Source organism: Pichia membranifaciens (assembly GCF_001661235.1).
Source record: "Pichia membranifaciens NRRL Y-2026 unplaced genomic scaffold PICMEscaffold_5, whole genome shotgun sequence".
Lineage (NCBI taxonomy): Eukaryota > Fungi > Ascomycota > Pichiomycetes > Pichiales > Pichiaceae > Pichia > Pichia membranifaciens.
The window spans coordinates 989604-1000952 of NW_017566986.1; the positions used below are offsets into that span (position 1 = coordinate 989604).

At 45.5% G+C, this 11349-nt stretch overlaps 6 protein-coding genes across 6 annotated transcripts; 2 read left to right on the top strand and 4 right to left on the bottom strand.

Moving 5' to 3' along the window:
• Positions 1 to 115: 115 nt before the first annotated feature.
• Positions 116 to 1330, top strand: PICMEDRAFT_35494 (hypothetical protein; the record flags this gene model as incomplete). The annotated part of the gene is made up of 1 exon (XM_019162949.1): positions 116 to 1330. One exon carries the CDS (start codon positions 116 to 118, stop codon positions 1328 to 1330), a length of 1215 nt encoding a protein of 404 aa, XP_019016432.1.
• A 71-nt stretch (positions 1331 to 1401) lies between these two features.
• PICMEDRAFT_74086 (hypothetical protein) lies at positions 1402 to 2574 on the bottom strand (the record flags this gene model as incomplete). The annotated part of the gene is made up of 1 exon (XM_019164672.1): positions 1402 to 2574. One exon carries the CDS (start codon positions 2572 to 2574, stop codon positions 1402 to 1404), a length of 1173 nt encoding a protein of 390 aa, XP_019016433.1.
• A 283-nt stretch (positions 2575 to 2857) lies between these two features.
• Positions 2858 to 5443, bottom strand: PICMEDRAFT_74087 (hypothetical protein; the record flags this gene model as incomplete). The annotated part of the gene is made up of 1 exon (XM_019164673.1): positions 2858 to 5443. The coding sequence occupies one exon, from the start codon at positions 5441 to 5443 to the stop codon at positions 2858 to 2860; it is 2586 nt and encodes an 861-aa protein (XP_019016434.1).
• Positions 5444 to 6029: 586 nt separating this feature from the next.
• PICMEDRAFT_17787 (hypothetical protein) lies at positions 6030 to 8259 on the bottom strand. Its single transcript, XM_019161741.1, has one exon. The coding sequence runs from the start codon at positions 8180 to 8182 to the stop codon at positions 6089 to 6091; it is 2094 nt and encodes a 697-aa protein (XP_019016435.1). The 5' UTR covers positions 8183 to 8259; the 3' UTR covers positions 6030 to 6088.
• Positions 8260 to 8846: 587 nt separating this feature from the next.
• PICMEDRAFT_74089 (hypothetical protein) lies at positions 8847 to 9818 on the top strand (the record flags this gene model as incomplete). Its single annotated transcript, XM_019164674.1, has 1 exon — positions 8847 to 9818. One exon carries the CDS (start codon positions 8847 to 8849, stop codon positions 9816 to 9818), a length of 972 nt encoding a protein of 323 aa, XP_019016436.1.
• Positions 9815 to 11300, bottom strand: PICMEDRAFT_169753 (hypothetical protein). The gene has a single exon (XM_019161414.1). The coding sequence runs from the start codon at positions 11196 to 11198 to the stop codon at positions 9888 to 9890; it is 1311 nt and encodes a 436-aa protein (XP_019016437.1). The 5' UTR covers positions 11199 to 11300; the 3' UTR covers positions 9815 to 9887.
• Positions 11301 to 11349: the final 49 nt, after the last annotated feature.

Genomic DNA, 11349 nt, shown 5'->3' on the forward strand with positions numbered 1-11349 from the left:
TGGTGAAGATTGCCGCCAACATGAATCGTCGATAAAGGGTGTCAAGAGACCAAGGACGCCGGGATGCTGGATGTGCAGCATACAAGGAGACAAGACAGGGAAAGTCGACGCTCAGATGTGTGCACTGCTGTATGCCAGGTGCGCTGGACGAAGGTTGGTCCAGAATTCGCAGTGGCTACAAAGGCTGTGTGTGAAAAACCAGATAAAAGGGTATCGGGTCCTTGCGATTGAGACATCCTGCGACGACGCATGTGTGACGCTCATGGACAGGTATTCGCCGGATGAAGCACCGAAAGTGGTCGACGAACGGAAGGTTACGCTGGACTCTGCGTCGGCGGGTGGTGTCGTTCCCACCGACGCAGCCAACCACAATAGGAAAAACATCTCCAAGCTGGTCAACCAAATGATCATAGACAACAAGTGGGGCTCGGCAGAAACGAAGCCTGACCTAGTTTGCGCAACCAGAGGCCCGGGTATGGTTGGATCGCTTGCAGGAGGGTATCAGTTAGCGTGTGGTCTGTCCATAGCGTGGCAGGTCCCTTTGGTGGGAGTCAACCACATGCTGGGACATTTGATGGTTGTGAGAATGGAAAGCAACGGGAAGGAACCGCAATACCCGTTTTTGAGCTTGCTTGTGAGCGGGGGGCACACCATGTGTGTTCTATCCCACAGCTTGACGCACCATGAGATCTTAGTCGATACAGTGGATATTGCAGCTGGAGATGCTCTCGACAAGTGTGGGCGGGAGCTGGGCATTTCGGGAAACATGATAGGGAGAGAGGTTGAGAAGCTGCTCGATCAGCACAGGGAGGAGTGGGGCAAGCCTGTCGAGATCATGGTCAAGGAGCCCATGTTGAACCAGTGGGACCGGAAGGACTCACTCCAGTATTCTTTTGCCTCTTTCAACTCACAGGTGAAAAATACCTTGAAGAAGTTCTACAGCTCTGAAATCCCGCAAGACGAAACGATCAAAGCCAGGTTGCTCTTCAGATTCCAGCAAACCATCTTTCAGCACATGATATCCAAAATAAAGTTAGCAATTAAGATACACAAACTAGACGTGAAAAATTTCATTTGTTCTGGCGGGGTGAGCTCTAATCTTTATCTGAGAAAAATGCTTAAGGATCAGTTGGGGCCTGCAGGAATAGAAAACTTCTACTTCCCCGAGCCCCGGTTGTGTACAGACAACGCTACCATGATTGGATGGGCTGGTATAGAGCTGTATGAGCAGGGCTACACTACCGATATTGGCACTACTGTAATTAGAAAATGGCCAATCACAAAATTGCTAGAGTTGGAGGGTTGGGAACGAAAACCCAATAATTTATAGACTCGAATTCTCAGTTCTTGTATTGACACTTGTATAAAGCTTATCTATGTTGATTAACCAACAAAAGTATTTCATGTATCTGAGTTTGTGAAAAATGGCTCCTTTATCTCGTAAACATCAACTAATTGTCTCCATGTGTCTTCGTCAAGGCTGAATATTATATGACTTTTCCCATCGTCGTTATCTTTATATCGTTGCTGTAGCTTGACGTTATCTCGAGTAGCTAGCTCAATATAAGGAATGCCGTTTTCATATTTGCCCATAATCAGATGCCCGTTGTTGATTAGAAAACTGCAAACAAACATGCATTCTACAGTTTTTCCAAAAGATGTTGGATGAAGTACCGCCTCAAAAACTGAAATTTTCTGTCCATATTGCTGCAGTCTTTTGTACAGTCTTTCTGCTGCTTTTGAGGTGTCATCTTTAGTATCCTTGTTGACGACGTCGTCGGCGTTTTTAAGATTTGCCGTCTTAGTTGCATTTTTCCTGGAGTCATCGAGAAGTCGTTGCCTCACTACCCGTTTCTTTCGTTCGATCTCTAAAGGCCCGAGTAGGAAATCACAACCCACAACGTGTTTGCTTATGCTGTTGAAAAGAAGTCCGGCATTAGACCAGTTGTATTCCGGTGTATCGCTACTGTCCACATCAGCAGTGGTCAATCCTTGTTGCTGTCGGATAGTACCAAAGCAAGACATCCAGCTTGTAACAAAAGTATCCAACTTGAGCATTTTTTCACTCTGTCCAAACTTCACATTCTGTGTCGCAATTTTGGCTTGCTCACCGATTTCCTTTAACGTTGCTGAATCTTTGGCAATTATAACTGTGCTTGATGATGTCTTCATTCCCTCGAATAGTTCTTCTGCAACACTTAAAGTCTTCTTAACTATATTCACACCGTTCTCTGTAGTAAGCTGTGGCCGTTGTTCCGCAAGGTCTTCGTTCAATTGGCGGTATCTGAATGAAAGCTGAAACTCCTCATCCTCATTGAGCACTTTTTTTTGGGAATCAAACTCATTATTCTCATCACCACTCTCCTCCTCCTCCTCCTCCTCCTCCTCCTCCTCCTCTTCGTCGTTTTCGTCATCTTCTTCACTGTCTTCTTCGTTGCTATCCGTGGAGTCTCGAACTTGTCCTCTCGTTTCGGCAACTTCATCTTCAATATTAGAATCATTGACGCGTCTTCTTTTTGTAGGCGGCTCACTTGAGCTGTCAGAATCACTGCTGCTTCTTCTTATCGTAACCATGATAATTCTATTGTGTCAATCGCCCCCCCTGTACTGTAACTGTCTCTCTGTTGACAACGCCTTTTGTAGCTCAAGACCAACCTAAACATAAAACTTATCAACCGTCTCAAAAATGGCTACGCGCTAAACTTATCGCCGTCTACTGACTGCCCTCCGGCACTCTTAAAAATACAGGTCGTTTCCAAATTTTACATATAGGTATACATACATCATACACAAGTTACCATCAGTACACGATACACATGAAAAGAGTTTGAGGGCTCGAAGCAGAATGTTGAAGGTTTCAGAATCCTAATCCATTGATCCCATCGTCAAGAAAGAAATTGTCATTCTCTTGCTTGGCGTAATCATTATCTGCTCCAGAAGTGTCTAGTAGCTCGTCTCTGCCTCCAGCGGCAAGTAATATCGGATCACTTGTGGTCATATTCTCGTCATCTGCCTTTATTATAACCTCTTCGCTGTCGTTAATATGATCTTGACGGAAAATGTCCAAATCCGACGATTCCATTTTTCCTTCTCCGGTATCACTATCCACACCTGCAGAATTGAATATACCTTCCATGCCAATAGTAGAAGATAACACCGAATTTGAACCGTTGTATGGAGGGCGACCACCCGATTGTTGTAACTTCTTTTGCTGCATCTGGGACATGAACATAGTCCGCTGGTTTCCTAGTTCATGAGGAGAATTCTGAAGCTGGTTATTCTCCTGCATGTGTTGATGGTGCTGAATATGAGGTTGTGATTGAGGTTGAGGTTGAGGTTGAGGCTGCTGATGGTTAGGCAATGGCTGCTGTTGTAGATGAGACTGTTGGGGAGTGTGTTGTTGCTGATGTTGTTGTTGAATGTGCTGCTGCTGGTGGAGCTGGGGCTGCTGCTGATGCTGATGCTGTTGCGGCTGTTGATGCTGCTGAAACTGTTGCTGATGCTGATGATGCTGTTTTGGCTGCTGTTGCTGCTGCTGGACATGTTGTTGGTATTGTTTTTGTATTTGCTGCATCTGCAATTGCGACTGAGGTTGGTATTGTTGTGAAGGATGTAAAGAGCCCGCAGACAGATTAGAACCATTTCCCAGTGAATAAATCAAGTCAGATCCCAAAATTTCACCATCGTCATTTAGGCCCACACTGTACGAATTCTGTGGGAACCCAGCATAGCTCGGCATCATGTTGATGCTTGAGGGTGTTGAGTTATTGGTGGACGAGTGATTCAAAGGAGAGAAATGGCCTGGATTCATGATTTGGGACTCAGGAGCTGGACCAGGGAACCCTGAAGTCTTAGTTGTGGCTGGAGCTTTCGATATCGATGTCTTGTTTATCGAAGAAATCAGAGTGTTGAAATATTTGAGACGGTTCAAATCGTCAGATAGGATGTGGGGCAAACCTGTTCCCCCTTCTCCGATAAAAGCTGTTGCAACTTGTTGGCCTTCACTGAAATCCTCACAAATCGACCATTGGTTAACATTTTCCTTGCCTGTTGCAGGGTCACGCAGAAAATGTACCGCAAACTGAGGTGTAGCCCCTAGTTCTATTTGTAGCAAAGTTTCGTTATAGTCCGGATTGTAATTTTCATTGTTGTTCATCTGCTGAGTTTGATTCAAGATGGAACATTTTAAAATGTTAACGAGAGGGTAAAATATCCTGAATAGGACTTTCTCATTCTGGAAAACCCCTGAGAAAAAATAGTTCAGTTCTTTATCCTTCTTCGACAGGATGACCAATAAGTCTGTGGTCGCCATAATTTCACTCAAAAGTCTTGGCGAAAGATTAGTCAGGGACTTCAAAGAGTCTTCCTTGACGTAGCCGGACCTTATTCTTTGCCAATTACCGACAGATAGGCTTTTGCATTCAATGACGTAGTATTTACCATTTATTTCTATTGGAAGAGTGTTCATTTGAGAAAGTGCGCCTTTCATATCATGATGAGCGGAATTCGGGCTATGGGAATGAGTTCTGTTTAGAGGCTGCGATAGTGGCTGTGGTTGACTGGAAGGTTTGTAATGGTTTTCGTCCAAAAAACTCATATTATCTGTATTATTGGAATCCCCATCACCAGTAGCAGATGGCGGGTTGCCATCTTTTTGGTTCAATTTTTCCATTTTCCTTGCCTTTGCTCTTCTGTTCTGGAACCAGATTCTTACCGATCGTTCGGGCATGCCTGTTTTGTTGGATATCTCTTTTCTCATTGCTGTTGTCGGATTCGAGTTTTTCGCAAATTCGTTCATCAAGTACTCCAAGATTTCGCCTGAGGCTCTGGTCCTTTTCTGCTGGTTCCCCGCCTCGTCGGTGGAAAGACTGCCTCGTCTCTTGTCGAGGGCTCTCTTGGGTGACAACTTCTGCTTTGCCGAAGATGAGGAGGTTGCCGTTGTCGTCTTCTCTAGGGGCGATGTGTTGTTGGTGCTGTCACCCTCGTTGATGATGTCGATGCTGGCCGCTCCACCCACGTCCGAGTTCTCACTCGTAGGCCTGCTTATGGAGCCCGCTTTGTTGCTGATGCCATTCGCCGGTATCTGGCCTTTTGTCAAAGAGTCTGTGTTGTTCACCTTATCGCTGTGGGAAGCGTGGCCCATCTGGCCCTCCATGTGGTCCATGCTCATGGCGTTCATACCGCCGAGGCCCATGCCCATGTCCATGTCCATGTTGAGGCCCAGGTTCATCCCGCTCAAATTCATGTTGCTCATGTTCATGTTCATCGTTCCGGCGTGTGTGTTCGTGCCCAGCAGATGCGCCACTCCTTCGGTGTCGTTGCTGTCACTGGTGTTATGTACAAAGTCGTTGAAGTTATCGTTCTCACACGAGTCAAAGAAAAAGTCGCTGTTGGAGATGTGGTCCATCCTGAAATGAGCCTCTGAGTCGGCTTCCGAATCCATCTCCCTGTCTGTGTCTGCGTGCGTGCTTCCGGTGGTCGTCGTTCTTCTCTCGGCTTTTCTCCCGGCGTCTTCCGCTGCTTGTGTCTGCCAGACTATGCCGTTCTGTATCCCTCAATCCCGTGGTCCTGGAATCCAGCCGTTTTCTCGTGCTGTGCTTCGTCCTCTGCCGCTGTGTCTGTGTCGATACAGGTTCAGAAACGCTAAGTGGATACAGGTTTGTGTGTGTGTGTGTGTGTTTTCAAACTAAAAGCCAAACAGCCGCCACGTGAGTTTTGCCGTTGCGCTTGCCCTTGCCCTTGCTCGATATCGTGCTCGTGCTCGTGCCGTTGCTTGTGCTCTTGCAGACGCCCTGCTCTGTCTCTGTGCCGTCTCTGGAGCCCTGTCCTGCCTCTTGTGGCCGTTCCCGGCATCCAGTAGCCCGCCATGAGCCCGCAGCCGTCGACTGTGCCTCTGCCGTAAGCCGCCGCTGTCTCGTCTCTCTCAGGCCATCCGCCCGTCTTTGTCTCCCGCACCCGTTCACGGTCTGCACCGCCCGTGTGGGGCGTGCCGGCATGTATCCGTGCTCTGCCAGGCGACGTCAAGGAGGGGTTATGTGGCTATCCGGCTATATATCTACGTCGGCAAGGCGCTCTGGCTCCGGTTAGTCTACACGTAGCGGCCGCCGCAAAAGACGCACACGGGGCTGGCCTCTAACACGGTCTCGAGGACCCGACCGTGGCCACCACCGACCTTCACGCTGCCGCAGTGCGTACACCGCTTCACCACGGGACTGAGGATCGGCAGCAGGGTGACGTCGCAGAGCTTCCAGGGGTGGCCCTCTAGCGACCGCACGACGCCGCCGGCCTCGATACAGCGGTCGATGTCCAGCTGGCTGACGTCGAAGCTCTCGATGAGGCTTGTGCCGTAGACACGCATCTTGCAGATGGACTTCTCCGGGATCTTGCGCTCCACGAGCTTCGAGAACTGGAAGTAGATGAACATGTCTTCCTCACTCTGCGTGTCGAGGACGTCGGCGTCCATGAGCGCCAGGACCTCTGTCGCAATCATGCGCTGGATCTTCCGCCGGAAGGCCTTGTTGAGGGACGCCCCGCCTATCACATTAGCAACCCGCTCCTTGTCGAGCTCCGGGCTCAGAAACAGCTCCTTCAGCAGACTCGATCTGTCCTTTGTGGCTGGCTCGCCACCGTTGCCGAGGACGGCATCGGCCTTGCTGGCGGCATCTGCATCTGCATCCGCCTCCTCGACTTCCATCTTCACATCCACATCCACGTCCACATGAAGCCCTTTCATTATGCTGCTCATGCCTTTCCAGTATGTCGGAGACGAAAGAATACTGTTGAAGTTTGAGACGTCCTCGAAATCCACCCTCCTGTTCCAGTCCGCCTTCACAATGGCAAAACTTATCGGGTCCTTCTTGGAGTTGGTGAACTCGAAATTCGACTTCAGGTGACTTGTCGAATGTAACATGTATATGAGGCTCCCTGTGGGGTCCGTGTTCAAACTGTCAATCACGAAAGAATCCAGCGAGTTCAGGTCGTTCAGTTTTTCAAAAAGTGGTAGCTCTTCGGACTCAATTATCTGCTGGTAGTTGTACTTACCACTGGAAACAACCTCAAATTTCTCCATATCCAGCTTGATGTGTCGCAGTTCTCCTAATCTGTTTGTGAGAATCGAGTGTAGAACTGATCTATGTCTTGAATCTGCAAACTGAATGAAGTTGTCCATCACAACAACGTTATCGAGACTTATATCCACCACCTTTGGATCTTCGTCCAAGGTGACCATCTTGATCGCATTCGGTAACGCCACACTCAGCATATTTTTCCCACCTATTGATTGAATCCCTATATTCACAACAGAATCATCAAACTCTAATCCAGTGCCTCCGACTGCCTCCTCTTCTACTCTCCAGCTGTTTTCACTTAGGTCTACGGAGCACTTTCTCACAATAACCCGATTCTTCGACGTCACAACAGCAAACTGATAATAGAGCTCTGCCTGCTCGGTGTTTTTGTTCACGAGCCAGTCAGAAGCCTTGTAGTATAGCACGTGTTCATTCTGCACTGAATCCAGGTGCAGGTCAAACGAAAATACTCTGGATATAGAGTTAGTAAAACAGTCGTACTTGTAGACCCATGTTTCGCTGGCTTCGGTGAAGCAGATGAATAAACTACTTGTTGCAAGCGGCCACACAGGGTTCTGCAGGTATTTGTAGTCAATACCTTTAAGCCAGACCAAATAATTTATTCGTAGTTTGCGCATATCGTTCTCGGTAAGCAGCGAGTCTGTTTCAATGCTTTCAAGTTCAGCTATCTCATCATTCAATATGCATATCGGATTCAGTGACCCCGTCTCATAGTTGAAAATAATTCCATTGTAAGCATCGGTGACAGTTAGGTACAAACATTGCAAGTTTTCGCTGACGCCAGAATCAGAAACCGACACGCTCGTGAACGAAATTGGCTCATTAGCACCTGAATTCACTTTAGCTTCTCCGAGTTTAGGCATTCCCTCATGCGCTACATTCCTGAAAAAGTTCTCACATTTGAACGACGGAACACTGAGTCGGGCAAGAGTAAACAGGTCCGAAAGACCTTTGGGTTTACCATGACAGTTCTCGTTCGTGTTCAACAGCACTATACCATTTTTCACCTGAATCAATATCCGGCCGTCCTTCGACCCTTGCACGCGATCTGCCCCTATCGTCGATAGCTCCCTTGTAATGACAAAGTCCTCCATACTTCTTGCTCTCTTGTTCCGCAGCTGCTACAATACCTAATGGTCCGGAGCCAGTGGAAGGTAAAAACAACAACAACTTCAAGCATCATCACACAAAAACATGTGAACAAACAAGCGTCAAATCTACACACCGCTTACGTAAACTGATGGCCGATAAGAGTACCAGAAGCACTCTGCATCTCCTCCCTCTTTTGTGAAGGTTTGAGACTGCAAGCATCTGGACCATGTCCTCAGAAAAAGGGTTTATCACCTTAAAGAACCTATCTAACAGCATGTCTGGTTACAATGCTACAGTAACATAAGCCGCCAAGTTACGCTTTTGTTACCGAATTTCGAAAAACAGAGGATCTCGCAATTTGTATGATTGAAAGCTCTCACTACTGGTTCTTGTAAAGTTCCAAGTAGACATAAGAGTGAAACATAGCTCAACATAGAAGTACATTAGCATCTTGAAAGCCCACGTCTAATGACGAGGCCCGAGGCTGGAAACTCGAGCAAGGCGGTTTCTTACATAACCCGATTTCACAGCGACGCGTCGTCATCTTCAACGCGTCTTTGGACTTGATGAAGTATTCTTCCAACTTGTTCTGTTTCCCTCGATGGAGCCCGGACTACACGATTTTCCCCCCAAGGATACGGCAAATGGTATATTGACATTGCAAAAATGCTGATTGGACTAGCAGGTACTCCCGGTAGCGGGATCGAAGAAGTTGTGAGGGTGTTGTGTGAAAAGCTGAAATTTAAACTACTCGAAATAGATGATCAAAGTAAGGAGTTAGATTTGCTTGGCAGACCTGATAAAAGAACATTTGCGGACAGCACGGAGCTGTTGAACTATGTCACAACAAACTGGAGAGATGATATGCTTATTTCCAATGTCAGTGATCTGCCCAACCTCGATCTGTTTTTGAAGAGGCCCTTTGTCCTGCTCGTCACTGTCGATGCGTCTTTGATGATCAAGTTCCAAAGATACAAACTCAAACATCAGGATATAACCCTAGAAAAATTTTGCTCCGTTGCGGATGACCACTTACTTTCGGTCAACAATAGGCACTGTAAGATTCAAGACCAAGCGCAGATAAGATTGATCAATAATTCTGTGAACTTTGACTCGCTATATCATTCAATCACACAAATCAACCTTACCGACCCTGAGCGTCTACGGCCCGAATGGGACTCGTACTTTATGCACTTTGCAGATTTGGCAGCCATGAGGTCCAACTGTATGAAACGAAGAGTTGGCTGTGTTATTGTGAAGAACAAAAGAGTTGTTGCAACCGGGTATAATGGTACTCCAAGAGGCTTTACCAATTGTAATGAAGGAGGATGCTACCGCTGTAATCACCCATGTGTTGAGAACAGCGGTGTTGGACTTTCAACCTGTCTCTGCCTACATGCAGAGGAAAATGCGCTTTTGGAAGCAGGGCGGGCTCGAGTTGAGGGAGATTCCATACTGTACTGCAATACATGTCCATGCCTCACTTGTTCTATAAAAATTGTTCAGATGGGAATTACCGAGGTAATCTATTCCCAGAGTTACAGCATGGATGCATTCAGTGAGAAAGTGTTCAAACAGGCTGGTGTCAAATTCAGGCAATTCATACCTCCAACTCACGGTACCGTCATCTTGGAATAAACATTGTAATTATTTTACTATATTCTTATACATTTATATACCTTACATACAATAACTACACACACCCGGTCAAGAAAACATCGCGGTACGTTCTATATTTCGTGAGCTTCCATCTACAGGCTCTTCTTTTAACTCACTATTAGACTCTTCACTCCCCTGCGGTTTAGTATCTGGTATCTTAAGAGAGTCTAATTTCCTTCGTATGTTTTCAACGTTTGAATCCTTGGCAATCTCTTCTTCTTCTTTCACACTGGCTTCCAGCTCAAGAAGTTCCTGCTCAATCTCCTTATCATTGTTTTCGCCAATTGCTCCTTGAGCTAATTTTTCCGATACGGTATTTGTATTTTGTATTTCTTCGTACAATGAGTCAAATACTACGTCTAAGTCCTTATCTGTAGCTTCATCATTCAACAGTTTCAAAATCTTGGAATTATCTTTCCACACTTTAGATATCATGACATTATTATGAGCATCTTCCAATTTGAGTTTCAAGGTATGCAAATTCTCCAAACTGGATAAAGTTTTTTGCACCTGTAATTCCAACATCTTCTTAAGTTTGAGTTGACTTCTGGCGGTCGCTTGACTCTTATTCTTTATAGACTCACTGATTTTCTCACTTAGCTGTGTTATTTCTTTCGATTTCTCTTCATTGTACATATGAAGCTTGTAAATCGTGAAGTTAAGATCCGTTAAATTTTTAAGGCCCTCTGTATCAACTCTTGCATCTTCTTTGGGCAGGTCAGAAGGAAGAATATATAGGACTTCCTTCTCGACATTGATATTCGGCATCTGGTTTTTCAAATAGAGAAGAACATTGATTAGATCTGATTTTGAAATGTTGAACCTTTCATGAATCAAAACATCCTGTAAATGGTCCAAGTTCACTGGGCCTTCTTTAAGTAAAGGTAACAAAAAAGATTTCACTTTCTCTGCATATTTCTGAAGTTTGGGCATAAAGATCAATAACTCTTTCTTGTATTCTTTGCTCCGAATGTCAGGATTTCTAGAGCCAAAAATTAACCATTTTATCGTTTCCAAAAAGTCTGATTTGCCTTCTTTCGTCTTATCAGCTTCTAATTGTGATAACAAAATTATACTCTTCTCATTTAACAGTTCATTGATGGCTATATATAACCCCTCTGGGACATAAGATCTGCTAGCTGTTTTGTAAACTAGTTCTCTTGAAAGAAGTTCATAGTCAAAGGACAATGGAAGTTGAGATTCAAATAATGTCGTTAAGAAGTGTTTCCAAACATTGAGATTGGCATTATATCCTTCAGGATTTGACTCTTTGAGACTAAAGTAATCTGAAAAAAGAGATTTTAATCTTGATTCTCTAAAATCTGTATTTTTCTTGTATAGCTCCTCCACACTTGTCATCGTTAGTCTCCATTAACCGATGTTAAACAAAGTGCCATAAAAAAGTTCAAGATCAATGTATCATTTTTAACGGACTCAAAGGGTGTTTTTTGTTCGCTGTGAATAACATTTGTTGAACACTTTAACTTTTTTGCTCTAAAGTGCCGTATCA

Bases quoted from the DNA above. Each gene is read 5' to 3' on its own strand.
- PICMEDRAFT_17787 (XM_019161741.1), bottom strand. From the start codon at position 8,182: ATGGAGGACTTTGTCATTACAAGGGAGCTATCGACGATAGGGGCAGAT.
- PICMEDRAFT_169753 (XM_019161414.1), bottom strand. From the start codon at position 11,198: ATGACAAGTGTGGAGGAGCTATACAAGAAAAATACAGATTTTAGAGAA.